The sequence below is a fragment of the Anabrus simplex genome, chromosome 9, assembly GCF_040414725.1.
Source record: "Anabrus simplex isolate iqAnaSimp1 chromosome 9, ASM4041472v1, whole genome shotgun sequence".
Taxonomy (NCBI): Eukaryota; Metazoa; Arthropoda; class Insecta; order Orthoptera; family Tettigoniidae; genus Anabrus; species Anabrus simplex.
The window spans coordinates 169507926-169535266 of NC_090273.1; the positions used below are offsets into that span (position 1 = coordinate 169507926).

General features: G+C 38.0%; 1 protein-coding gene across 2 annotated transcripts in view; it reads left to right on the forward strand.

Annotated features, from left to right (window-relative positions):
• Window positions 1–27341, forward strand: part of LOC136881199 (tRNA (uracil-5-)-methyltransferase homolog A) — a 390729-nt gene that overhangs the window by 155206 nt on the left and 208182 nt on the right. For both annotated transcript variants that reach the window (XM_067153905.2, XM_067153903.2), the window contains exons 3-4: window positions 4834–5004; window positions 19720–19887. In XM_067153905.2, coding sequence (XP_067010006.2) covers window positions 4834–5004; window positions 19720–19887 — 339 coding nt within the window. The remainder of the gene's footprint in view (window positions 1–4833; window positions 5005–19719; window positions 19888–27341) is intronic.

Here is a 27341-nt window from a genome sequence, read left to right on the forward strand (position 1 = left end):
GTCCCTATAATTTTATTCAAGATTTAATTTCTTAATTAAAATCTCTATTTATGTATGGAATAGATGGAATAAATAAATTTCAATATTTATTTGACTTCATTGTACATTTCAATATGGACCAAAACATGAGAATTATAACATGTAAGTGGTATGTTCCGAGCTGTCAGCGGAGAGATGGCGTGGAATGACATTAGTAGACGAATAAGTTTGAGTGGCGTTTATAAAAGTAGGAAAGATCACAATATGAAGATAAAGTTCGAATTCAAGAGGACAAACTGGGGCAAATATTCATTAATAGGAAGGGGAGTTAGGGATTGGAATAACTTGCCAAGGGAGATGTTCTATAAATTTCCAATTTCTTTGAAATCATTTAGGAAAAGGCTAGGAAAACAACAGATAGGGAATCTGCCACCTGGGCGACTGCCCTAAATGCAGATCAGTATTGATTGATACTGAATATTTACTGGATCAAATAGAAGACACCTGGAGACACCCAGTAGGAAAATACTAGTCGGTGTTTGTTGACTTCAAGAATGCGTTCGACTTGGTGAACAGAGAAAAACTGTAGCAAATGACTGACGAGAGAAATCCTATACTGAGAGCAGTTGAATTCTGCCTCCAATGAAACCTCATCCAGATAAACAACAAAGTCAAAAACTCTGAGAAAATCTTACAAATGAACGGAGTCCTGCAAGGTGACTCTTTGAGTCCCACACTATTTAACATCTACAGTGGAACCTTGATTCTCCGTTTTTGGAGGGAAACATACAACACAGGAAAACGGAAAATCCGGGAACAAATGAACCATGAACAATTTGGCTAAACATCACAAAAATGAAATATGTATACTTATAATCTTACAAACGCCCCTAAACCAAACCAAATTACATGCCCCAATGGGCATTCCGCCTCCAAGCGACCACCCTTGGTCCGAAGACTTGCAGATAACGAGGTGACGCATGGTCAGTGTGACGAATCCTCTCGGCCGTCATTCCTGGCTCTCTAGACCGTGGTCGCCATATCACCTTTAAATAGCTCCTCAATTAAACTTAATCATAGAATGACAACTCGGAACCGGCCCTCATATCCAGGTAAAAATGCCTAACCTGGCCAGTGATCGAACCCGGGCCCTCCGGGTGAGAGGCAGGCAAGTTAGACCGCGGGGCTGGCTTGAAACGTTAATTGCTGGTACGCGACTTAAAAATCTCGAAACTTTACGTTCAGTTTTACCAGGGAAACTTCGTCATATTGCTTTGAAAACTTCTTTCAGTTTAGCAACTTTGATCATCCATACTCTTCGAAAAATCTAATGCCCGTAACACCAAGCCAAACAACAATCGACCACAAGTAGGTAGTTTTTCATTCTCTAATCTAATAAAATAAAGTACATTAGATACAAAAGCGTCCAGCATGATGGCAAAATCCTTTTTAAAAATCTTCCATTGTAATTTGGTCACCGGTATACTGTTCCTAGTTAGTTTATGGAAATCTTGTACCGCATAAATTAGGCATAGACTACATCGACTTTTAAAGGTTATGTTGAACTCGAGAATATGGTTTCGAAAGTATCAATCCTCAAGTTCTCGAATGCATTCTGCCCGTCACTAATCACAATCAAATTGGAAAGAGAAAATATATCATTAACACTTCCGAAATTACGATTATTCGCGACCTTGAGCTCAGCTGGACAATAACCAGACACGACAAGCACTTATCTTACAAGATTTACAGGAAACCTACACACACCTTAAATACCATAAAAAATAACTCCATCCCAATACACACAAAAGAGCAGCCTATTATAGTATGATATATAGAGCTTTTAACATCCCAATGGTAGTAGAAGACCAAAATAATGAATTGAAATTAATCCACGACATAGCTAAACATAACAGATATAGCAAAGAAATGGTCAACAAAATCATTCACAAAATAAAATCCCAACCTAAAACTAAATTAACTAAAACAACCAAACGCAAAAAAGATTATGCCCTATTTACCTTTAACAACACCCATATATATACCATAACTAATATTTTTGAGAAGCACAACATGAAATAGCATTCAAAACCACACACAACATTACCAACATTATACATAACACTAAAACAGTCAATAATAATAACAAATACAACCAATCAGGTGTCTACCGTATCAAATGTAACAACTGTGACACAAGTTATATTGGACATACAGGCAGAAACTTCACCATCTGCTATAATGAACATATAAATGCAGTAAAACATAACCATTTCTCATCAATAGGCCAACATGTAGAAGAATCTCAGCATAGCTTCACAGACATCAATAACGATATAACGATACTAAAGATAAACTCTAAGGGCCCCCTGCTCGACATAACCGAAGATTTCTATATTTCTTTGGACCAATACGCTAATCTTAATCATAACATTAACGATATTACAGAGAAAACCAGCATCAATTTTGATAAAGCCATTCCGGCATTAAAGACTGATGACCTCAAAATAGTAAACACACGCTCTAACAAACCAACGAATCACAAGCCTGATCCCGCCCCGACTTCCCCAGTAGTCACTCCTTCCCCTCTACCTACAAACCCCTCCACAGCTAACTTGAGCCCCAGACGCACTCGTAGCAGAACACAGCAAGCCTTCAGACATATTGGTACAAGACCTCCACAACAACAATAGTAAGTACTCTTTCCATATACACACCCGACATTCCTTCATACATACACTATACTTATATTAGCTTATCTTTATATTAAAATTTACTGGAGTACATCACAGTTGGATTATATAACACAAAATTTTTTCATGAAGAAGATTCATACCAACATGACACATATCAGCCTCAGAACATTCTCGGAGATTACCTCACACAGCTAAACCAACATGACATAGAAGCAAAGGAACCACACAGAAGATAGAAGAATAGAATCTGAGCAACATGAACTTTTAATAAGCATTTTAATGTGTTAAAAATTTTTAAGTGTTTTATATTGTGGCCCATATGTTTTAATGTGTTCTGTATACTCATGTTCCAACTTATTGTAACTTTTTACCTTTAACCACAGATATTTTAACTTCATGCTACTGTATACTGTATTTCCATCCCCCATTAGAAATCCGGATGTCTAACACAATAACAACTTGGGATTTGTCTTATGGCTGGAAACTAATCATGCACTAGCTGATGATGGCCGTTAAGGGCCGAAACCGGTACTAGTGTAATCTATCTACAATAAATCGTGTATTGATTGGTGGAAAAACACATTTCTTGTATAAATACAAGTCGGTACGAATGCGAAATTATAAAGTTTTTAAATGTAACGTGCACAAATAAAATGATTGTGCTTTTATAACATTTTAACACAAAAACCTCACAAAAACCTGAAATTTCCAGTCTTATATTAGGACGAAAAGAGTAATAGGCAATCCCAAAACCTCCCATAGCTTTATGTATATAAGGTGCAACATCTGTTCTGGTCTCGATAACTTAATCGTATACGATAATATTAAAATACTAAATTTGTGTTACTTAAGAAGGCCAGTTTCGATTCCTGCCTGAAAGCCCATTGACTATATAGTGCCCTGAGGGAAATGCCGAAAACCTGTTCAGCGATACACTCGAAAAAAGTAAAAGAATAAACATGTAACCCTGGAAATAATGATTGTAGACATTTTGCAAGTACGAACATTTAACGAAACTCGTTCCGTCTTCAAATAGAGCTGTCGAAATGCACTCTGTCTCCTTCCAATTGTCGTAGGCACACTCTGCTTTATGATTTCTGAGGATTCTCTAAACAATACTACCCGAATGCAATGCTGAGGTACAGTACTTATTCAAATTACCACAATGACGGGACGTCAACACAAAGATCCGCAAGTATGCCGTAGCCGTCCTTTCATACGATACAGTTTCTTGAAAAACGCGTGATCGAGGATTTAGCGTTGATGGGACTGAAGTTTCTGGACGGTTGATCCAGGAAATCGTTTCTTCGAGGAACGGATAATGTGGGATTTTTACAACATGATTTGATTAGGATGCTCACGGGACCACGTAATTTGAACGAATGATACGGGAAAACGTAGTTTCCGGGAACATATAATCGAGGTTCTACTGTGTACAGCTGATGTAACAAGCATCATAGAAAAAACTCAACAATGGAAATAGTTCTATATGCAGACGATATGGTGATAGGATGGAAGAACAAAGAGGATGTTCAAAATACACTACACAAATTAGAAACTTGGGTAAGAGTAAACGACATGGATATAAACTAAGAGAAGACAGTACAAATAACATTTAGGAATGGTAGAAAAACAATCGCTAAAGATGGAATAATTCTATATAATGAGACTCTACAGGTAGTAGGACACTATAAATATCTTGGAGTCACACTTCAGACAACAGTAACATCTTTTGGTATGGATATCCAGGAGAGAGCAACAACAGCCATCAGACCTCATACAATAACCCGAACATTACCAATCGATCAACAAATACAGCAATGCAGTTATTAAAAATGATTGTGGCGCCAGTTGCAATATATGGCATTGAAATTGTATAGGAAAAACTGAAGATAGGTGACTTGGAAAGAATAGAAAAGGTCAAGACTCTATTTATGAAATAAGTATTAGGAATCAGGGAAAACAGCGCAATCAGGACTGGTATACAAACTCATGAAGGAGATTTCCTTCAGTTCCTGATTGGGTCCTGCGAATGGTAACCAGTGCGGTAGCCTGATGTCCTCTATAAAGTAAACAGAAACCAGTGTGTTCTTGTGTTAGGATAGTCCATAGGAACACTGTAATTTGTCTGTACATCTGTGTATATTTCTTATTGCAGGAATTCAAGAAATTAATTAACGAGAAACTGAAGCTTGGATCCAATAAAGTGAAGCCACCTCGTCGTGGAAGTTATTGGGCATATGTGTGTTTTCGTTCTGAAGAGGATCGGCAGAAGGCATTGACGGCTCTCAATGGATTTATGTGGAAGAGTAAGAAACTAAGTGCCTCGGTATGTTCACTTACCTTGTCAGATGTTTCATTTTACTATGTGTGACATTTCCTCTTGTATATTGTTTTACTCACAAGTCTGGAGTTGAACTGTACGGACAAACGCGACTTTCCAGTTGCTGATTCTTAGACAACTGCCATACATACTGCACCCTAATTTGAGGAATTGTTATTGTATAAACATTTATGTTGAAAACTGATGCACAGTAAATATATTTGATGTGCATTAGCAATTTGCAACTGTAAATACAAAGGTCTCTGGTATATATTGATGACTAAGGGGCTTAATTTTGGTGAAATAAAACTTTTGATATCGGTGTTAATAATGATACTATTACAGTAGGTATTTCGTGAAATAAATTGCCATACTGATCGATGTTTCTTGTGAAATCTTGCTTATAGTATGGGGTAAATCTAACTAATTTTGTGATAAGGGTTTTAAAAGTGAACTCTTATAATGTATCCTTGTTGATAAATCTTTGAACAACCAAATATACAAAATTTTATAGAAATAAATATATAAATCAGCGATACCTAGAAATGAAGTTAGGTGGTCTGTCCTGTAATGTGAAATAGCCTACATTTCTTTACATGTTGAATTGTCTCCAAAGTACAAACTAAGTATGGTTTCAACATTATCAGCATGCAGAGTTGTGTGACAGTCAGAAAGTAGCTTTGTGTAAGCAAAGAAGCCCCTTTTGCTGACCACATTGGACGTCGGAAACCATAATGCTTGCGAACAGTTGTATGCAAATTCATTGTGGTGTTCTATCAAACCTCCTAAAACTTCACTAACAAGGTCTTCATTCTTCTCCTCTACCAGATGGGCTTTCACTGCATTTTTCAAAGCCCTGGAAGATGTTCATGGATATGCTGGTGCTCCTAGAAGCTCATTCTGAGCCGAAGTTGGCAGATTCGATCCTAGCTCAAATACGTCAGTCCCGTGTCACTAGTTTTACTGGCACTGCAAGACAACCGTAAAAGTAGTTAGTGGAACATAAAACAACGAGACCTTCATGCTAGGAGTATCCAGCTTGCATGAATACTTTTGTTGTGTCCATTACAAATTGCTCTCTATCACTTTTCAACTTCTTTGCGGTGAGTAAAGTATCACCGGTTGTTATTTGCTGCTTAGAATTGTGTTCATTTGCTTCATTATTCTTCTTCTTGTGTGTTTCTGATTCTCTGTGGTATTTATCACACCTGTCTTCCATGTAATACAAACAATACAGTATTCCTTTCTTGCAGCATCAGATACATAGAACCCCTCAGTGTTGTATTCCTCGGCCTTCAAGAAACTGTTGTGACTTTAGTTTCTGACATTTTTATACATACGAAGGTCGATCAAATATAAACATGATTTTTGTTCCTGAACATCAACAGTTGGTAGGATTGGCCCACAGTTCTGCTATGCTTAGGCGGGACCATTAGAAGTTAGGAGAGCATGCTGTTGGTTATTTCCCGCCATTTTGTCAGTAACGCTCACGACAGGTGCACCCCTCCACTGCGCAACGCATAATTATAAAATTTCTTGCTCGTGAAGGAGTTACAGTGACGGAAATTTGCCAGAGATTGACTGCGCAGTTCGATGATAACAAATTGTCAAGGACGCGTGTGTTTGCCTGGCAAAATAGTTCAAGGAAGGGCGAGAATGTGTGGAAAATCAGCAACACGATCACCAACATTACAGATGAAAACATTTGTGGGGTGATGATGATCAACAGGTGACAGTATTAAAAAATCATAAGTTATAAGTATCAGAAATTGCAGAACAAGTCAGAATTTGTTATGGGAGCTGTCAAGCAATGATCGCAAATGACCTACAGTTCCGTAAAATGTGTTCCAGGTGGGTCCCTCCCCTTTTGACCGAAAATCTGAAGTTGAGACATTTGGAGGTCTGTCATAGGCTTACAGCAAGGTTTGCATTTTTGAGTCGGATCGTCACCTGCGATGAAACATGGGTCCACTCCTGAATCCATACAAGCCAGTAAGGAGTGGCAGAGGAAAGGGGAGGCAGCACCAGAGAAAGCCGAGACTCGACTGTCAGCTGGCAAGGTTCTTGCAACAGTTTTTTCGATTGTCAAGGCATTTTGCTGATTGATTTTTTTTTTTTGCATGAGCGACACACAAACAATGCTGCTTACTACTGCGAGCTGAAGAACGTTGCATGTCGCCGACAATCCGCGGCCCCATACTGCAGCTCTAACTGTCTCCAAGCTACGGGAAATGCACTGGACTGTACTTGACCACTACGGTCACTGGGAACAGGTCAATAATTGTTAAGTTTTTGCGTTACCATCAGCGGGATCAAGTCTGGTGGGCGAAGCGACTACTGAAGGGCACAAACATCATGATCACAGAACCCCTCACGGCAACAAGAAAAGGGATTTTGAATAAGGCATGCGACGCATTTGGACTGCGGAATGTGTATACGCAGGATAGACGTGTGACTGTAATTACACCAGATGGCAACTACTCTCATCGCTCCTAGGGACCTAAAAGTTCTCATTAGGCAGCATAGTGGAGCACGGAATCAGTGACAATGAGTGAATGTGTTATAATAGGGCTAGTTTTAAAATATGTAACAGGACTTTTGTTTACCATGAGTTTCAAATTTGCCTCAAATAGTGTTAGTTATGTGTATATTTTTTTGAAATGTGAATGTGAATGTGTGGGTGCAAGAATAACGGTCTCTTTCAGCGGGAGGCAGCGGTGAGTACCCATTGTTTCTGTCAATCTAAGTTAAACATAATCCCCTTGTACTGTTAGCTCAACGCCCGCTACCTGAGCCTGGCTCCGGTCCGCAACCCCCTGTCGCAACAGGTCTCTTGTTGAGACAGACTCTCTCATCCATGCCACAGGGTTTGCAATGTTGCCATGTGAATGCGCTCTCTCTCCCTGCTCACATAGATGAAATACGTACAATTGTTAACGACAATGACATACATAGTTAAAATTGAAATAATAAATAAAGAGGTTCAACCTATTCAATACAAAAGAATGAGAAATGCAGTGATTACATTCTTATTTAATAATAAGTAGAAGTGGTACCGGTTTCGACCCTAGTCCAGGTCATCGTCAGCCGATTAAAACATGAAAAACAGTGATAGGAAAAAGAAAAGAAAAGATCAAGTTCACTCCGGATCAGTAGGAGAGGCGATATAAAAATGACGGGGGTAGACACTGTAAAATTCAGAAGAAGTAAAATGTAAGTCACTTAAAAGAAACAGTGTGTAATTTTCTGAACGGCAGTATGGCACACGCAGTGTTAGGCAAAGTCTTATAATGTTTATGAAAAGCGGAGAACGGTTAAATGAGCTAGCTTGTATACACTGTCAGGCAGCAAGTCATAACACAATCAAACACATATGAAGATCCATAATCGTGCTGAAGCTGAAGATGAGTAGATCAATTGGAGTAACTTGCCAGCTCCCGGTGATCAGCGCGATGTATTCAACATCAGGTACTGTGGTTTCAAACGTCAACGTAAAATGAAGAATAGCTTAATGATCCAGTATTTGCTTCGGTTGCGGGAATGTAAATATGTATAGATACATATAATATAATTCAATATAATTGAATAAGTAATTGTGATCCTGTAGAATTTTTGGAACAGTTGACGTGAAAAAAACCAATTGTTTTACTTCTTCTGAATTTTACAGTGTCAACCCCCGTTATTTTTATATCGCCTCTCCTACTGATCCGGAGTGAACTTCATCTTTTATTTTCTTTTTCCTATGCACTGTTTTTCATGTTTTAATTGGCTGATGATGACCTGGACTAGGGTCGAAACCGGTACTACTTCTACTTATTATTAAATAAGAATGTAATCACTGCATTTCTTATTCTTTTGTATTGAATAGGTTGAATCTCTTTATTTATTATTTCAATTTTAACTGTGATACTTTTCAATACAGAACAATGAAATTTTTATCTTTAAATGACATACATGTTTTTTGTATTGGAGAAACTTGGCTAAGGCCTACCATCTCTTCCGCCATGGTAAATATTAATAATTACAAACTTGTCCGCTGGGATAGAACGGATGGTAGGAAAGGTAGCGGTGTAGTCCTTTATTTCGCAAAAGACTTGAGAGGTAGAGTGATATGCACATCACAAAATGCCACTCAGCCGGGACCAGAGTTCATGTTCGTGGAGATCACCGTTAAAGGGACGAAAGTCCTCTTCGCCATAGTTTATAAACCTCTAGATACAGTGAACATGACGGAGTTTGAAGCTTGTTTATTCAACCTAGTACCAACTTATGAACATATCGTATTATTAGGAGACTTAAATATAAACTTACTGAAAGAATCAGCTCAGAAGGACAAACTACTTGATATACTATTTTCCTTTAACCTTGCGATTCTCCCATTAAATCCTACCAACCTTATATATAGCAATAATCACACTTCACACTCACTAATCGATCTAATCATAACAAACAATCCCCAGAAAGTCTTTAATCACGGCCAAATTCCTGTTCCATCGATCTCAACACATGACCTAGTTTATTTATCCTATTCTCTTCGCATACCCAAATACAAACCTAAGTTCAGCACTTGTAGGAATATAAGAGATATTAATTTAGATCAACTGAAGTATGATGCCTACAACCTACCCTCGGATGATATTCTACTACTAGACGATATTGACGCAAAAATAGACAAACTAAATTCCCTCATTATTAGTCTATACGACAAACACTTTCCCAAACAACAAGTGAAAGTGATGTATAGACAAGAAAAGGTTCCACCTTATCAATACAATTTTATTATTGTAAGAATGAACTTACAGGACCGGTTTCGACCCTAAACAGTCATCATCAGCTGTACATTGATACCTTTACATATGTCAAATGTTAATATGCCTTTCTAAATGGAGAAGCCGTGGGGAAGCGTTATGTCTAAGTGTCCAAATTGGGCATGTTTGAGAGTAAAATGGTTGTATAATACAATCCAGGTACTTAGGTGTGGGGTTATCTTTTTAGGCCTAAAATTCGTTTGTGGAACCTAACTTAAGCTTAATTCTAAATTACAAGAACATGAAACACTTTAAAATACATAATGCAGATTAAAATCACATATTAAAATACTGTACACAGTATATATTAAAATCCTTTATAATAATGACTATAAAACACTTCATTGAAATGAATTTATACATCTTGCGTGTGTGTACATTCTTGTTTTAGTCCAATATAGTTGAAGAATAAAAACAAAAAACGCAAGACGTATAAATTCATTTCAATGAAGTGTTTTATAGTCGTTATTATAAAGGATTTTAACATGTACTGTGTATTTTGACATATGTAAAGGTATCAATGTACAGCTGATGATGACTGTTTAGGGTCAAAACCGGTCCTGTAAGTTCATTCTTACAATAATAAAATTGTATTGATAAGGTGGAACCTGTTCTTGTCTATACATAAGTAAACTATCAAACACGGAAATGAAACTAGTAAATCAAGATGTGAAAGTGAGCCCATGGTTAAATTACGAAATTAAGAATATGATGGCTCGCCGTGATTCATGGTTCCGATGGTACAAATGTACCCATAACGAATCCAATTTTGAAAACTATCGGGTACCTAGGAACAGAATTAAGCAAGAAATTAGAAATCAGACATTTAAGTATTTAAACTGTCTTTCAGGTAAACTGAATGCCAGGAATTCCTGGAAAGAACTACGCTCTCTTGGTATTGTAAAATGCGAACAACAGCAACGAGAACCAACTGTTCCCCTAGACAAGCTTATTACATATTTCTCTGAAGAATGAATCGTGTTTAAACCAATCAATCACGTAGAATTAAATACGAATCCACCAGCCATCCCTCCACTTAACCGTCCTCAATTTTCATTCCAAGGGGTCACTAGCAACTAAATTAAAAAAGTTCTATACTCTATTAAATCTAAAGCAGTAGGAGTAGATGACATCCCTATGCATTTCATACATAATATAATAGGCGCTATCCTCACGATTATCACACATATATTCAATTACTGTCTTAGAAATGGAACTTTCCCTGCACTCTGGAAACAAGCTGAAGTCATCCCAGTGCCCAAGATAAACGATCCTAAACTGACCTCTGACTATCGCCCAGTTTCTATTCTTCCAGCGCTTTCTAAGGCTTTGGAAAGAATGGTGTACGAGCAAGTATTGAAATATTTAAATAACTATTCTCTCCTTGACCCATTACAATCGGGCTTTAACCCATTCGCCTCACATTTAAATACCATAGGAGTTCACTAAGAAATCACATTTAAATACCGCTCTACAGCCGGCGTCATCACACTATTATTTAGAAAATCATACAAAACCAACCAGTAAATATTCCTTTCTGAAAATTTGCATGCATAATAAAGAAGTAATAAACTTACCAATGCCGCTATTTTAGTACGTCTGCTTGGTGTGGTACACCTCAAAACATTCTTCTAAGTGAAGAGCTACGCCACACTTTTTGCACTGCCAGCAACTTTCGCTTCTTTTACCCCGGCTGTAGCACACAACACACCTTCTTGTGACTTTTGATTTCTTCTCTGTAGGGGGAATACGTATGGGAAAGTGGGCCCATGATTTAGCTTGTAATCTGGTTGGGGTGGTGCTCGCTGAAGGTCGACCTCGAACCGAGTACTCCGGCAACTGAACAGTCTCTAGTAGCTGCTGCGCAATGCTAGTTCGGAAGTCCGTGTAGCTCGTCTTTCTGTTAGCAGCGATCTTGTGATACACAGTGAAGGAATTGGTAATACACATATCCAGGAGGTAAAAGAATATTTTCCTATATCCTTTCACTGTGCGTCACATGACGGGGAACAGAGCTGTAACCTGATCCTGAAGGTCAACACCACCCATCCCCTTCTGATATTCAAGGCCACACTTGGGCTTTATCACTTCTTCCCTCGGGGTTTGTCCTCTCTTTCGTCTGAGTTTGCCTGTCCCTGTCATGTCAGCTGATTTGTGTTTAGTGGTGAGAAAGCAAACATCCTTTTTATCTTTCCACTTCACACACAACATACTGTTGGCACCCCTCGTCTCATACTCTCCACGTTTTAGTTTCGTCTTACTGATATTGCGAGGCATGTCTTTTCGGTTCTGTCTAACAGTTCCAATTACATTCATCTGCTTGTCATGTAGCCTTTTGAATAAATCTGGGGAAGAATACCAGTTATCTAAAAACAGTGTATGTCCTCGGCCTAACAAGGGTTCACACATGTTGAGAACAACGTTTGTACTTGCTGGCAGACTTGGGTCCGTTACATCACCTACATAAATTTTGAAAGACAGACAGTAGTCAGAACTTGATTCACAAATTTTGTAAATTTTTATTCCAAACCTAGAACGTTTAGACCTATTACACTGGACATATGAAAGGCGGCCTCTGAATTTCATTAGATTTTCATCTAGAGCAATATCTTGTGAAGGTAAATATAATTCTGAAAATTTGGAGCAGAAATGTTGTATTATAGGCCTAATCTTTCTTAGTTTGTCACTGCTATCGACTTGTTCTTCGTCAACAAAATGTAAAAATCGTGAAATAATAATAAATCTTCCCCTACTCATGGTTTCACGAAAAATAGGAGTGTTTATACACCTATTTTTACTCCAGTATAACTGTATTCTTGACTTTCGCACTTGTGACATTAGTATAACTAACGCAAAATATGCCCTAATTTCGTCAGGTGTAGTTTCAAACCATTTGTCATCGTCTTTCAACTTTTTTCTGTCAGGATTGCTCAACTGTTTTGCTGCATATGAATTTGAATAGGTTGAACCTCCTTTTCAATTATTTAATTTTTAACATCAATAATTTCAATACGGAACAATGAAATTTTTATCTTTAGATATTTTGTCAAACAAAGGGTTCATGTATTCACAAAAAGCTGAGAGTTCAGATAGTGGCTGCGTATCAAACTTTTTCAATAAATTTTCGCTAACCCCACTGTAGATTCACAATTAAGTATTTATTTATTTTTCACCTAGTCGATACAATGATTGCTTAAGGCAATTTTTAATGGTCAAAAGTGGTACATGTTTCGTATATTATCACCATCTTCAGCCACATAACACTGTTTAGATGAAAAATATATAAAATTGACAAAGTAATGCTTTAGAGGAAGTGTCCTTAAAATTAACATAAGATTGACAAGATTAAAACAAACAAATAACTCAAGAGAAAATATATAAATTATTTCTACAATAGAAAGCAGTCGTCAAGGAAACACTTGTACAATATTCCATAGAGAGTATGTCCTAAATGGATATTCTTTTCTTAATAATTCATGAAGAAAGATCAATTTATGAATTAAAAATTATACAATTTATAAGTAATTATCGAAATGAAGAAATCCTGATATCACAGTGCGGCTCTTATTATTAATGTAGATGAAAATATAACTAATTCCTAGTTGTCAAATCTTATTAAGCCTGCTTTCCTTTGGAACAGTAACTCCTGTCATTCTTTCACAGTTTTGCGCCGGGTGTAATATTGATGATGCGTTCTTCCTTGCTCTTGCACCTGAGGAGGTGGAGGAGCGGGGGATATAGGTGTGTCGAGAACTTCCTTGCTGTCACCTATAGCTTCAACTGAGGAGGAATAAGTTGTAGGGCTATCTGTAGGTGGAAAAATTCAAATTCTTTTTTCGTGATCCTTCTCAAGCATTTTCAAATATACTAGAATTCGATAATATAATGGATTCTTATATTCTACAGCCTCATTAAGGTTATCATTTTTCTTTACAAGTTGGTCTAGATGAATGTACAGGTCTTCATATGTGTTCATTAAGCTGCCCTTTTTTAACTTTTAACATGATGTGCAAACATAAATAAATATGGACCCTAGACTCCCGACTGCGAGAGCACTACCGAAATTACATAAACAGGGAGAACCGATTAGACCTATCATAAATTTCAAAAATAGCCCCATTTATAAAACTTCTAGATTTATAAATAATTTCTTATCAAGTAAATATGTATTTGATTGTAAAATACCTATCAAAAACTCAGTGGATTTTTGCAATCTAGTTAAAGATTTTAAACTTGGATCATCTCACACGATATGTTCGTTTGACATAACCAACATGTATACAAACATTCCAATAGAAGACACTATCAGAATCATTAAGAAGAATTTAACGAAGAACAAATTAGTAAGCATACCAGAAATTGAAAATTTTATTAATGTTTTAAAATTCGTGTTAAATCAAAATTATTTTACGTTTAATAATAAAATTTACCGACAAAAAGGACTCTCAATGGGAGCCCCAGCATCAGGAATATTGGCTAATATATACTTAGACTATTTGGAACACACGAAAATTATTAATCAAATAGAGGGTTTGGATTTTTGGACACGTTATGTGGACGATGTTTACGCTATAATAGATAACAGACTCACCGATAGCAATAAAGTTTTAAATATATTGAATAATTTGGATTCCAATATAAAATTCACTTTAGAAGAAGAAGAAGTTGAAAAATCACTGAATTTTCTGGACATAGTCACAACAAGAGAAGAAAAAGGATTTTCTTTCAAAATACACAGAAAATCCACTTTCACACTGACCACTATCAAGAACAACTCATTACACCCTGAGGCACAGAAAAGATCAGCATATTATAGTTACGTTAACAGAGCGTTTAGTATTCCTTTATCCAAATCTGAAAGGAATAAAGAACTGTTGTTTATCCGACAACAAGCACTCTTGAATGGTTTCAACAATAACATGATTGATAAAATAATTAATACATTTTCGGAGAAGCAACAATCTAAATTAGCAATCAAACCTAGTAAAACTGAAAAATATATCAAGTTCACATATAATAATCCAAACATTCATGTAATAACAAATTTATTTAAGAGAAAAAATTTCAAAATTGCATTTTCCACCAATAACAACATGAAACATAGTATTTTCAACCATGATACAATAAATCTCTCGGAAAAAGATAAATTTTTTGATTCCGGAATATATAAACTCACATGCTTTGAATGTAAGAATACATACATAGGACAATCTGGCCGCAATTTTAAAGTTATATATTTGGAACATGTGAATGCTGAAAAACATAGAAGATTCTCAGCAATGGGATTACACATGACTGCCACAGGTCATAAATTTACCAACATAGAACAAGACCTGACCATCATAAAAAAGTTAAAAAAGGGCAGCTTAATGAACACATATGAAGACCTGTACATTCATCTAGACCAACTTGTAAAGAAAAATGATAACCTTAATGAGGCTGTAGAATATAAGAATCCATTATATTATCGAATTCTAGTATATTTGAAAATGCTTGAGAAGGATCACGAAAAAAGAATTTGAATTTTTCCACCTACAGATAGCCCTACAACTTATTCCTCCTCAGTTGAAGCTATAGGTGACAGCAAGGAAGTTCTTGACACACCTATATCCCCCGCTCCTCCACCTCCTCAGGTGCAAGAGCAAGGAAGAGCGCATCATCAATATTACACCCGGCGCAAAACTGTGAAAGAATGACAGGAGTTACTGTTCCAAAGGAAAGCAGGCTTAATAAGATTTGACAACTAGGAATTAGTTATATTTTCATCTACATTAATAATAAGAGCCGCACTGTGATATCAGGATTTCTTCATTTCGATAATTACTTATAAATTGTATAATTTTTAATTCATAAATTGATCTTTCTTCATGAATTATTAAGAAAAGAATATTTATTAGGACAATTTCTCTATGGAATATTGTACAAGTGTTTCCTTGACGACTGCTTTCTATTGTAGAAATAATTTATATATTTTCTCTTGAGTTATTTGTTTGTTTTAATCTTGTCAATCTTATGTTAATTTTAAGGACACTTCCTCTAAAGCATTACTTTGTCAATTTTATATATTTTTCATCTAAACAGTGTTATATGGCTGAAGATGTTGATAATATACGAAACATGTACCACTTTTGACCATTAAAAATTGCCTTAAGCAATCATTGTATCGACTAGGTGTAAAATAAATAAATTCTTAATTGTGAATCTATTGAAGTGCGATACGGACCATGAAGCTGATTTTATGTAACCCCACTGTATTCACTAAACTTATGTACAACAGGTTTATTGTCACTTTTTGTCCAGTTCCAGTCAGTCAAGTTAGTCTGTGCCGAGGTACGAGCTCGTTTCGAAAGACTCGGCACACTGTCGTTATTTCCTTCACTTTCCGTGTCATCAGAACTATTATACGCATCGCTAGTACTCGAACTAAGGACTTCAGGGTCTATTTCGTCGTCACAAACATCACTGCCTTCAATATCACTCTCCAGAACACTATCTATTAGCTTCCGTATTCCTTCTTCATCAACACCAGCATATCTGCTTGACGCCACAATGGCAACTGACGAGAGCGAAATTATGTGAATAAAGATTCTCTTATCTCTTGTTCCGGAAGTGTGCGAGAACCTGGTGAAAGGGAAAAAACCGAAGCCACACGTGTAAACTTCAGCTCAGAATGCATACAAGTGGCGTCTGTGGGTTAGTGATGATGTACAGCTGTGCATCGCCGCGAGCAGGGCTCGTCATTTGATTCATATGCCACGAGTAACTATGACGAGCTAGGGTCGTCAAATGATGCGATTGGGTTAAGAAAGGGTACAGCACTGCCACGGCTCTCCTTAAAGTGACAGACGACATCAGACTAGCTATGGAACAACGACAAGTTAACAGTACTAACACTACTGGATTTCAGTGGTGCATTTGATACAATAGACTTACAGCTACTAATTAAGAAAATGGAATCTTACTTGTTTGACCCTTTAGTACTGAAGTTTTTTACGTCATATTTGAAAGATCGGAGGCAGTGGGTGATAACTCGCGAAAGAAATTCAGAATGGCGTACAAGGAATGTTGGCACGCCACAAGGTAGTATTTTAGGACCGTTGCTTTTTACATTGTATATCAATGACATTTCATCTTCTCTAAAAACGTGTAATTATCACCTATATGCTGATGATCTCCAAATTTATTACCATTGCAGCTTAAGCAAATTACCAAACGCAGTAAAATGCATAAATGATGACATGAAAAAACTCTGTGAATATGCCCTCGCAAACAGACTTCTCATAAATCCATCAAAATCGCAAGCTATCATTGTCCGTTTCCAGAAGCTCCTACACAAGATCAACGATTTGATCGTTCCTCCTCTACAAATAAATAATAGCACAAATCCGTACAGTAAAACAGTGAGAAATCTTGGGGTGACTATGACTGAAACTCTAAATTGGGCAGAACGTAAGTCAGAAGGTGTTGCTATTCTACACCCACTGAAATTATATAAAGATATTATACCACTAAATATGCGGCAAATTTTAACACAGACCCTAATTTTTCCTATTATTGACTACAGCGATGTTATCTTGGAAGACGCTACTAAAGAGCAAACTAGGAAACTGCAGTGTATTATGAATTGTTGCCTTAGATTCATTTTCAACCTAAGGTATGATGTGCATATTACTCCTTACTATCAAGCACTGCACTGGTTAAAACCTGTTAAGAGACGTGAATATCGTATACTTGTCTTAATACACAAACTCCTGCATAGTAACTCCCCCCAGTATATTTCATCTAAACTTCACTTCCTCTCTTCCTTCCATAACCATAACACTCGCTCGGGCTCCACTCTAGCTATTCCTCTTCACCACTCTTCTGTGTATAATAAATCTTTTATTGTAACCTGTTCCAGGCTTTGGAATTCCCTGCCAGTAAGTGTCAGGGGCATTGACTCTTTCCTTACATTTAAAATATCTTGCCGAGACTTCCTGTTGAGAGTTACCGATTAAAGTGTGTCTTGGTGTGTATTGTGTGCATGTGGTTGGTAATTGTAAAATTAAAAATTGTTTCTGTTAGTTTTATATAATGTAAACGTAAGGGTAGTTGCTAAGTATGTACATTGTAAGGGTGTGTGCAAGTGTCTGTGTGAGATAGAAAAGAGGACTGAATCAACGGGCTAATAAGCAAATAAGCCGTATAGTTATCGGGGGAACTCTTGATAAAACAACCGTAGTTGAAGTTGAGTTGTGGTTGGACTATTAAACAGCAATAACAGCAATCAACGTTTAATTTTCAATCATCAAAGCATTGCAAGAAATAACAAATAATTAAAATCGGGGATATATAGGCTTAAATGCTCAAATTGTGCCAATTCTTATATCGGACAAACAGGTCGGAATTTCATAGTAAGATATCAAGAACATATTAATGCTGAAAAACATAGGAAGTACTTGGCCATGAGTCTTCATATGACCGAATATAAACACAGTTTTGCATCGATAGAAAGGGACTTGACCATTCTACGAACGTTAAACAAAGGCAAATTAATGAATATTCTTGAAAATATCTATATTGAGATTGATCAGAAATGAAATCCCAGCCAGAATATTAACGAAAACACGGAAAATATCAATATATTATTAGAAGAGGCTACCAAATTAGACTCATCTAGAAAAACCATCAAAAAGGATCCCAAAAAACAACCAACACACCTCCTTCCGATTAGCTCCACCCTACACAATATTCCCCCTACTTTTCCTTCCATTTCCTCTAGCCTATCACAGCGCCACTCCTCAGTTAGCTCCACCCTACACAACATTTCACCCGTTTTCCTCACTTCACGTACCTCTCCTTTCAATATTCCCCGCCCACCGCAAGTGCCTCACATACATACACAGAACTCAGTCAGTTAACGACATGGTGTAAGGGAGGACATCAAATACGACACGATTGACTATAAGGTAATAAACTCCATTATCCTTTATTCTCACGAACATACATTTTTACAAGGATTTCTCCTTAAAATATCCTCCTTTTTACTCATTCTCTTCTCGTTTCAGACTCATTTTAATAGTCCAACCGCAACTCAACTTCAACTACGTTTGTTTTATCATGAGTTACCCCGATAACTATACGTTAAGAAAATCTTGTATATCTCTAATTTTATCTTCAATATTAACAAATATACACGTCCCCAACATAAAGAAGAACCTTATCGCCGATTTTACTTCGTCACTTGGACACTGACTTGTTGAAATTTTTAACCAACATGAATGAACATTTTATTTTATCATCATAACTATCATATGTGTTTTAATTTTCGTTCCAATTTGTCAAATCTTTTAGCTGAAGATGTTCCATAATTGGGACGAAACATGTCCTAGAGATTAAGCTGGTTTATATTATGTAATTAATAAAACTATTGTATAGAAATTGATAAGTATTGGAAGGTGGGAACCTACTTATAACTTAACCTTAGTTGCCTAACCACATCCGCTACGACACATTAACATAGTTACGTGGTAAAAGGACGTTGCCACATGATTTCAAGGCATCATGTTTTGCGAATGGATGATATAACATTTCACTAGGGTTCAGAATCGTGTGCAAAATGTGCTCACTGAAGCATACTGTACGTCTGCAGGAGAATAGCATGTGCACGTTAGTTGGACTGCAGCAAATGATATTGGAAGGGGCTGCTGTATATGGAAAAGTAGTTCACAATGCTATTGTTGTTCTCAGGCTCCTTAAACTAAAGTGAAAACTCTTTGACAGGGCCCTGCTCTCCAATGTGCCTTTCACATAGTGCTGTGGAAAATCTCCACTTCCAGCATCTTGTAATCCTATATCACTGCACACCACTGTCCCATATGAATAGGTGTCTGATGCTGTATTACATGAAAACTCATTTTCATGCTTGTTCCAGATTGCTCAACCTGCTCCTGACCCCTGGGTAAAGAAACGCAAGCAAGAAGAAGGTAAAGGGAATCTTCCATCCAAAAAGATATCCATCTCGAAAGAAGACCAGCGACCTCAAGAGGAACGGCTCAAAGATTCCACCATTCCTCTCTGGAACATACCATACGATGATCAGGTACAAATTATCTGTCACGCTCTCCTTCCTCTCCGCCCTGCATGCTGATGATCAATGGCTGCCAATGTAAGCCATGTTTAGTGTTTGAGTCTGGGCTGGACATCGTATTTTTGGGCTTTTACCTTTTGTTTCCTGTAAGACCCTGTTACCCCTATCTATACCAGTTATCCATATACCGTATTTACTCGTGTATTAGATCCCCCCCTCCCCAGAGCTTTTCGAGCAAAAAAAATGAAAAATAAATCTTGCATATAAGACCCCCCCCGCAACGTAATTTGTCAGAGAAGAATGATGATTCCGCTTCGAAGCGGATGACATCACACAATTTTAGCAAATTTTCACGAAAAAAAATTCTATTATCACCACCTATTCAACACAAGCCACGTGCTACATGGGTGAAATCTACATAATACTATATACACTTCTCAGGGACATGTTTCGTCCCTTGTTAAGGGCATCATCAGCCTGTAGGTAACCTTAAGGTCAAATGTCTGAAACATTATCTATTCGTACAGGGATTACACAGGATTACAATATGGTCAATTACAATAGCAACATTTACTCAAGATCTGGTGTATATAGATTAACATGTTCACAGTGCAGATTTTCATATGCTGGACAGACTGAGCGGGGGTTTTCCAGGAGATACATAGAACACTACAATGCCTTTAAACACAATAAGTACCAAGCTCAATAGCTGCAGTTGCTTAAGTGCGGCCAGTATCCAGTAATCGGGAGATAATGGGTTCGAGCCCCACTGTCGGCAGCCCTGAAGATGGTTTTCCGTGGTTTCCCATTTTCACACAAGGCAAATGCCTGGGCTGTACCTTAATTAAGGCCACGGCTGCTTCCTTCCACTTCCTAGGCTTTTCCTATCCCATCGTCGCCATAAGACCTATCTGTGTCGATGTGACATAAAGCAGATAGAAAAGAAAAAAAAAAAAAAAAAGGCAACAAGTACTTGGCCATGAGCCAGCACATGACTGAGACAGGACACCACTTTACAACTATAGAGAAGGATCTTACCATTATTAAATGTATCAGTAAAGGAAAGTCAATGAACGAAATAGAAAATTTACACATCTTTTTGGACCAAACCCTTAATAACAATCATAATTTAAATGAGGTCACAGAAAATAAAAATCCTTTATACGAATTAACACCCAAATTAATACACATCGTGAATTCACACGAGAATAAAATCCCAAATCTTTTTAAATCCTCTCATCCAAATATTTCATCCACCAAACCAAACGTCAGGTCTACCCACACTACCCCTATTAACGCCCCTCCAGTAACGGCACAGGCGCTTAAAGATCAACGTAACCCCTCCCCCCCCCTTTGCACCCCACCCCTGGTCTACCGCACAAGTATAACACCAGGAATAGAAATGTTAGTCAGACAGGAGCTCCCGGAAGAGTCAGATCTACTTAGAACTACCTTGACAAGTAAGTTACGTCTCAATTGACATATTAACTACTTGAAGTTTCTTGTCAATACGCATGCTTCGAAATACTAATTTTAACTTCTCTTTTAATTCATTACAGACAACATCCCTCTCAAAGGCTAATAATCATATCTACAAGTAAGAATATTCACATCAAGGACACAATTCAACAATTATATTATAATTGTATCATTTTAATTTAAGATGTTTTGTAAGGTGTAACGTATTTTTCAGTGTAATCCTTGTATGAATAGATAATGTTTCAGACATTTGACCTTAAGTTTACCTACAGGCTGATGATGCCCTTAACAAGGGGCGAAACATGTCCCTATATATTATATTTCGTATGGCATGAGGATACATTGTTACAATTTGGTTATTAACAAATATGTACAATTACACGAAAAACAGTTTCATCTATACACACAGAACAAGTACGTAATAAACAAACTATATTTATACATTTGAGCTCATCAATATCTGTATTGCTGCTAAAGCTGGATGTCCAGTTTTGTTAGCCAACTCACAGCTTCATCACTAGCCTCGTGGATATCCTTTATTGTCCCACTGAATCTTCGGAGTGGGCACCCTGTGACGATATGTTGAACGGTCTGAGGCATGTCAGAGCAGTCACAATAAGGATCGCTGGTAATCTTCCACTTGTGTTTCCAGAAGTTGCATCTGCCATGTTGAGTTCTGATCTGATTAAGTGATGACCAGATTTTTCTGGGTAAGTTGAAACCAGGAGGTTGCATAACTGGATCTGAAATTAGACCTAATCTGTCAGGGTTTGAAGCTGCCCACCCATCGCGCCAGGCAGTGTTAGTATGAAATTCATCTTGGGCTAGCCTCTTTCCTAGTAACCAAGAAGGGTTCCTAGATTTCAGCCTGAGATCTTCATGTAGGCAGTCTTGATGTATTGGTAGAAGAGGATTGTCACAGCATTTAACCCATTGTTTCTTCAGTGCCATTTGTCTTCGGAGATGGGGAGGTGGAATATTTGAAAGGACTGTGGTAACCAATCCAAAGGTGTGGATTGTATGGTTCCTGATATAGTCCTCATTGTATCGTTTAACTGAGTATCTATCTTCTTTGTATGGGCACTGTTGAGCCATACTGGGCAGCAGTATTCGGCTACTGGGTATACTAACGCAAGTGCTGTAGTTCGGAGGGTGGATGCATATGGGCCCCAGCTTGTTCCTGTGAGTTTGTGCAGGATGTTATTGCGGGTTTTGATCTTGGCAGATGTTTTGCGTACATGTTCGCTGTAAGTCAAAGATCGATCCATGGTAACGCCTAGATATTTTGGATGAGGATTGAACTTCAGTATATGACCTCTGAATTGAACCTGAGGGACATAATTGGCTTGTCTGCTGCTCAAATGAAAGCAGTTGACCTCTGTTTTTGTTATGTTTGGTTTCAGTCGCCAGGTTTTAAAATAATGATCAATTCTGCAGAGATCTTTAGTGAGTGTGGTTTCCGCTCCAACAAAATCACCAGACTGGGCTGCCAAACAGATGTCGTCAGCGTATATAAACTTCCTAGCATTAGTTGAAGGTAGATCTGCTGTATATACGTTGAAGAGCAATGGGGCCAGTACCGATCCCTGTGGTAATCCGTCACTCAGTTTGTAAGTTTTACTTATGTTGCCATGTAGGTGTACTTCAATCATTCTATTAGCCAACATATTATTCAGCAGGGTAGCAAGCGTCTTACAAGGGATTTACTTCAGGAATTTGAGGATCATTCCTTTTCGCCACACTGTGTCATAAGCTGATGACAGATCTACAAACACTGCTACGGTCTTCTTTCGATCTTGAAATCCCCTCTCAATATGGGTGGTTAGGGCTAACACCTGGTCGGTACAGCTGCGGTTTGGTCTGAAGCCAGCTTGTTCAAGTGGTATGTGCTCTAGGATTTTGGCTGAGATTCTATTGTATATTACTCTCTCCAGTAGTTTGTAGCAGACACTTAAAAGGGCTATGGGTCTGTAATCTTCTGCACTGTCTCCACTTTTCCCTGGTTTAAGGACTGCTACTATTTTTGTTCTTTTGAGTATTGATGGTAGTTGTCCAACATGTAAGATATTGCTGTAAAATTTGGCAAGCCATTCGGTTGTTCGGGGGCCACAATGTATAAGGAATTCTGGGTATATTCCATCCAATCTGGCTGCTTTTCCTGACTTTATCGCAGTTGAGGTCTCAGCAGCTGTGAAATCAGAGGAAAACTGAGAGACTGCTTTGGCCTGGGTTAAGCTCGATTTTAGCTCTTGTTGAATTCTTTTTGTCTCTTTCTTATTTGTGCCGACTGGTTTTCTTGTCAGGTTAACTAATCTGTTTGCCACCTCGTTTGGTTTTATCTTAGAGCTCTTGGGACCGAATTTGAGAGTGCTGTTGCCAAGTTTCCTTAGAAGTGACCATGCCTTTCGACTGGAATGTTGAAAACTCGTATTTTCCATGAGATTGAACCATTTTTCTTTTCTAGATGAATCTAGAGACTGGATCAGTTCATCTGTAATTTCAGGGTCACTGCTGAGCATATATTCCTCGTATAGCTCTTTGCATTTTGGGTTCCATCCAGGAATATAATCCTTCCTGTATCCTCTTGGGATATGCTTTTTCGCAATGGCGGATGTTAGTTTGACAAAGAGCTCGTAATTTCCTGTTGTAGGAGGAATCCACTGTACATTATGTTCCAGTTCGCTGGTGAATTTAGACCAGTTGGCTTTGGAAAAATTCCACCGGGGAAGTGGAACTGATCTGATGGCAGGTATTTCCAGGCCGACTTTGACAAGCACTGGTCTGTGTTGGCTTTGGGGAAAGTTGTTCAGAATTTTCCTAGTACAGTGTAGAGGTCTTCCAAGAGAGTCTTTTGACACAAAAAACAGATCAGGGTTATAGTCCTTATTCCATCTGGTAGAGTGGAAGGAGCCCTTTTCTTTGGCATCAAACAATAGAAAAAGATCTTCGGCATCAGCCCATTCAGACACATCTTGTCCCTCTTTGTTGGTATAGTTATAACCCCATTTAGTGTTCTGACTGTTAAAATCGCCAAGGATTACGGCTGGGTGCTGTATATTCAGGATGGTCTCGTTTAGTCTCCAAGGTTGACAAGGTGGTTTGTAGATGTTTACGATTTCTGTATTTGCAATCTTTGTTTTAGAGCAAAACATGTTGTTATCAGTATTTGTGCTTATTATTTCAACTTCCTCTATATCATTTTTTACATATGTTGCTGTTCCGTACTGTTTATGAAACGTTGCATTGAGCAGATTGTATCCGGGAATCCTACATCTGGCATAAAGCTGGTCCTGGTTTTCACAATGGGTCTCCTGCAATAGAACAATATCCACGTTGTGATCAGTCAGTATTTTTGTTAGATAGTCACTTTTTGGTCGACTTGCTCCTTCGATATTGAGCTGCAGAATGTTTAGAGTAGGATCATGATTTTCAGTGCGGCTCTGAAAAGGGCCATTTACGATTTTAATCATTTTTCTCATATTGAGTTGATGAATCCTCTGAATTGCTGGGATATCCACAAAGAAGAGCTTTGGGTCCAGCAGCCAAAGTTGTTGCTCTCTTAGCACCACCCAGGGGTCACGTGTAGGGTAATATGAGGTTAAACCTACGGACGTGTAGCAACGAAAACCCTGCTCTAAAGATGGCTGACTAAGTAAGGGCAGAAGGTGTAAATAAACAATTTAAGCTCTGTGGCCTAGGCAACGCATAAAATGTAGGGCAGAGTTCCCATCTGCATTGTGGTTTCCATGACTGTGTAAAATGGCCGACATTTAGGGCAGTAAGAGTGATAGAAAAAAAAAAGAAATATGGAAAGAACAATAAATTGCCCCTCTGACTAGTGTTTACTATGGATGGATTGTAGGAAAACAAAATGTCTGACACTTAGGGCACATAAATATAGTAAAAATATGAACTTAATATCGCTTGTAACAGAATGTATTCACAAGATAATACCACCACATGGACATCACATATAAACAACCACAGATAGCTCTTAAAACCACAACTGAGGCATTAGTTCTTAATAAATCCATAAACTTCTCAGCACATCTTTATCTGATCTTAATTCAAGTAATAAGTATACTTAAGGAAGAAAAAAAAGAAAGAAAAAAAAGTGTATGTAGTAATATGTAGACTGAGCTCGATAACTGCAGTCGCTTAAGTGCGGCCAGTATCCAGTATTCGGGAGATAGTAGGTTCGAACCCACTGTCGGCAGCCCTGAAAATGGTTTTCCGTGGTTTCCCATTTTCACACCAGGCAAATGCTGGGGCTGTACCTTAATTAAGGCCACAGCCGCTTCCTTCCCACTCGTAGTCCTTTCCTGTCCCATCGTCGCCATAAGACCTATCTGTGTTGGTGCGACGTAAAGCAACTAGCAAAAAAATAAAGTAATATGTAGATTTCACCCACGTAGCACGTGGCTTGTATTGAATAGGTGGTTATAGTAGAATTAATTATTTTTGTGATAATTTGCTTATAATCAGCTTCATTACAGGCCAATCATGAGAATTATCTCTTGCAATTGCACAATTTTGTCAATAGTTTCATCCATACGACCTACGCAATGAAAATGCGTCAAAGTCATGCGGTACATCTTGTTTCGTAGTTAAGAAATGTCCTCCTCCATAGCGTAGGCCAGCTGCAGCTCAGATGACGTCGCACAAATAGGTGAATAATTTAGTGTCCGACCCGCGCATTGCAGCGTACATCAGTCATGCTATATGTCTTTGTTTTGTAGTCCGCCAGCGTAATGGTTAGTGTAATTAGCTGCCGTTCTCGAGAGCCTGAGTTCAATTCCCGGTACCATACTGGCATGCGGTAAAAATGGTACATGTAACTCGCCTCCTCTGGGATTGGGTCTGAAAAGAGCTGCACCACCTGAGGAAACGAGTTTACTTTAGTTGGTATGGTATACTAAATTCCCATGAAGGGAATTATATATTTTTCCACCAATAGAGCATATCAAAAATCAGATCAAAAATTGGATGTATGGCTTTTCAGGCGTTTGCTCTATTAACCAGCATTTCGTCTTAGGTCTGACACTAGACTCGTCAGAGTGGGATGTGTCAGACCCTACCCACTGATGCTGGGGTGTATGCAGGTGAACTTATCAGAAGCCTCTTATGTGGCACAGTCTGATAACTGCACACGGGAGATAAAACTCCACAATGGAATTAATGCCCGCCTAGCAATTCCAAATGGTAATACTAAATTCCCATGAAGGGAATTAGATATTTTTCCACCAATAGAGCATATCAAAAATCAGATCAAAAATTGGATGTATGGCTTTTCAGGCGTTTGCTCTATTAACCAGCATGTCATCTTAGGTCTGACACTAGACTCGTCAGAGTGGGATGTGTCAGACCCTACCCACTGATGCTGGGGTGTATGCAGGTGAACTTATCAGAAGCCTCTTATGTGGCACAGTCTGATAACTGCATACGGGAGATAAAACTCCACAATGGAATTAATGCCCGCCTAGCAATTCCAAATGGTAATACTAAATTCCCATGAAGGGAATTAGATATTTTTCCACCAATAGAGCATATCAAAAATCAGATCAAAAATTGGACGAAATGCTGGTTAATAGAGCAAACGCCTGAAAAGCCATACATCCAATTTATGATCTGATTTTTGATATGCTCTATTGGTGGAAAAATATCTAATTCCCTTCATGGGAATTTAGTATTACCATTTGGAATTGCTAGGCCGGCATTAATTCCATTGTGGAGTTTTATCTTCCGTATGCAGTTATCAGACTGTGCCACATAAGAGGCTTCTGATAAGTTCACCTGCATACACCCCAGCATCAGTGGGTAGGGTCTGACACATCCCACTCTGACGAGTCTAGTGTCATACCTAAGACGAAATGCTGGTTAATAGAGCAAACGCCTGAAAAGCCATACATCCAATTTTTGATCTGATTTTTGATATGCTCTGTTGGTGGAAAAATATCTAATTCCCTTCATGTTCTCTCCTCTTCCTT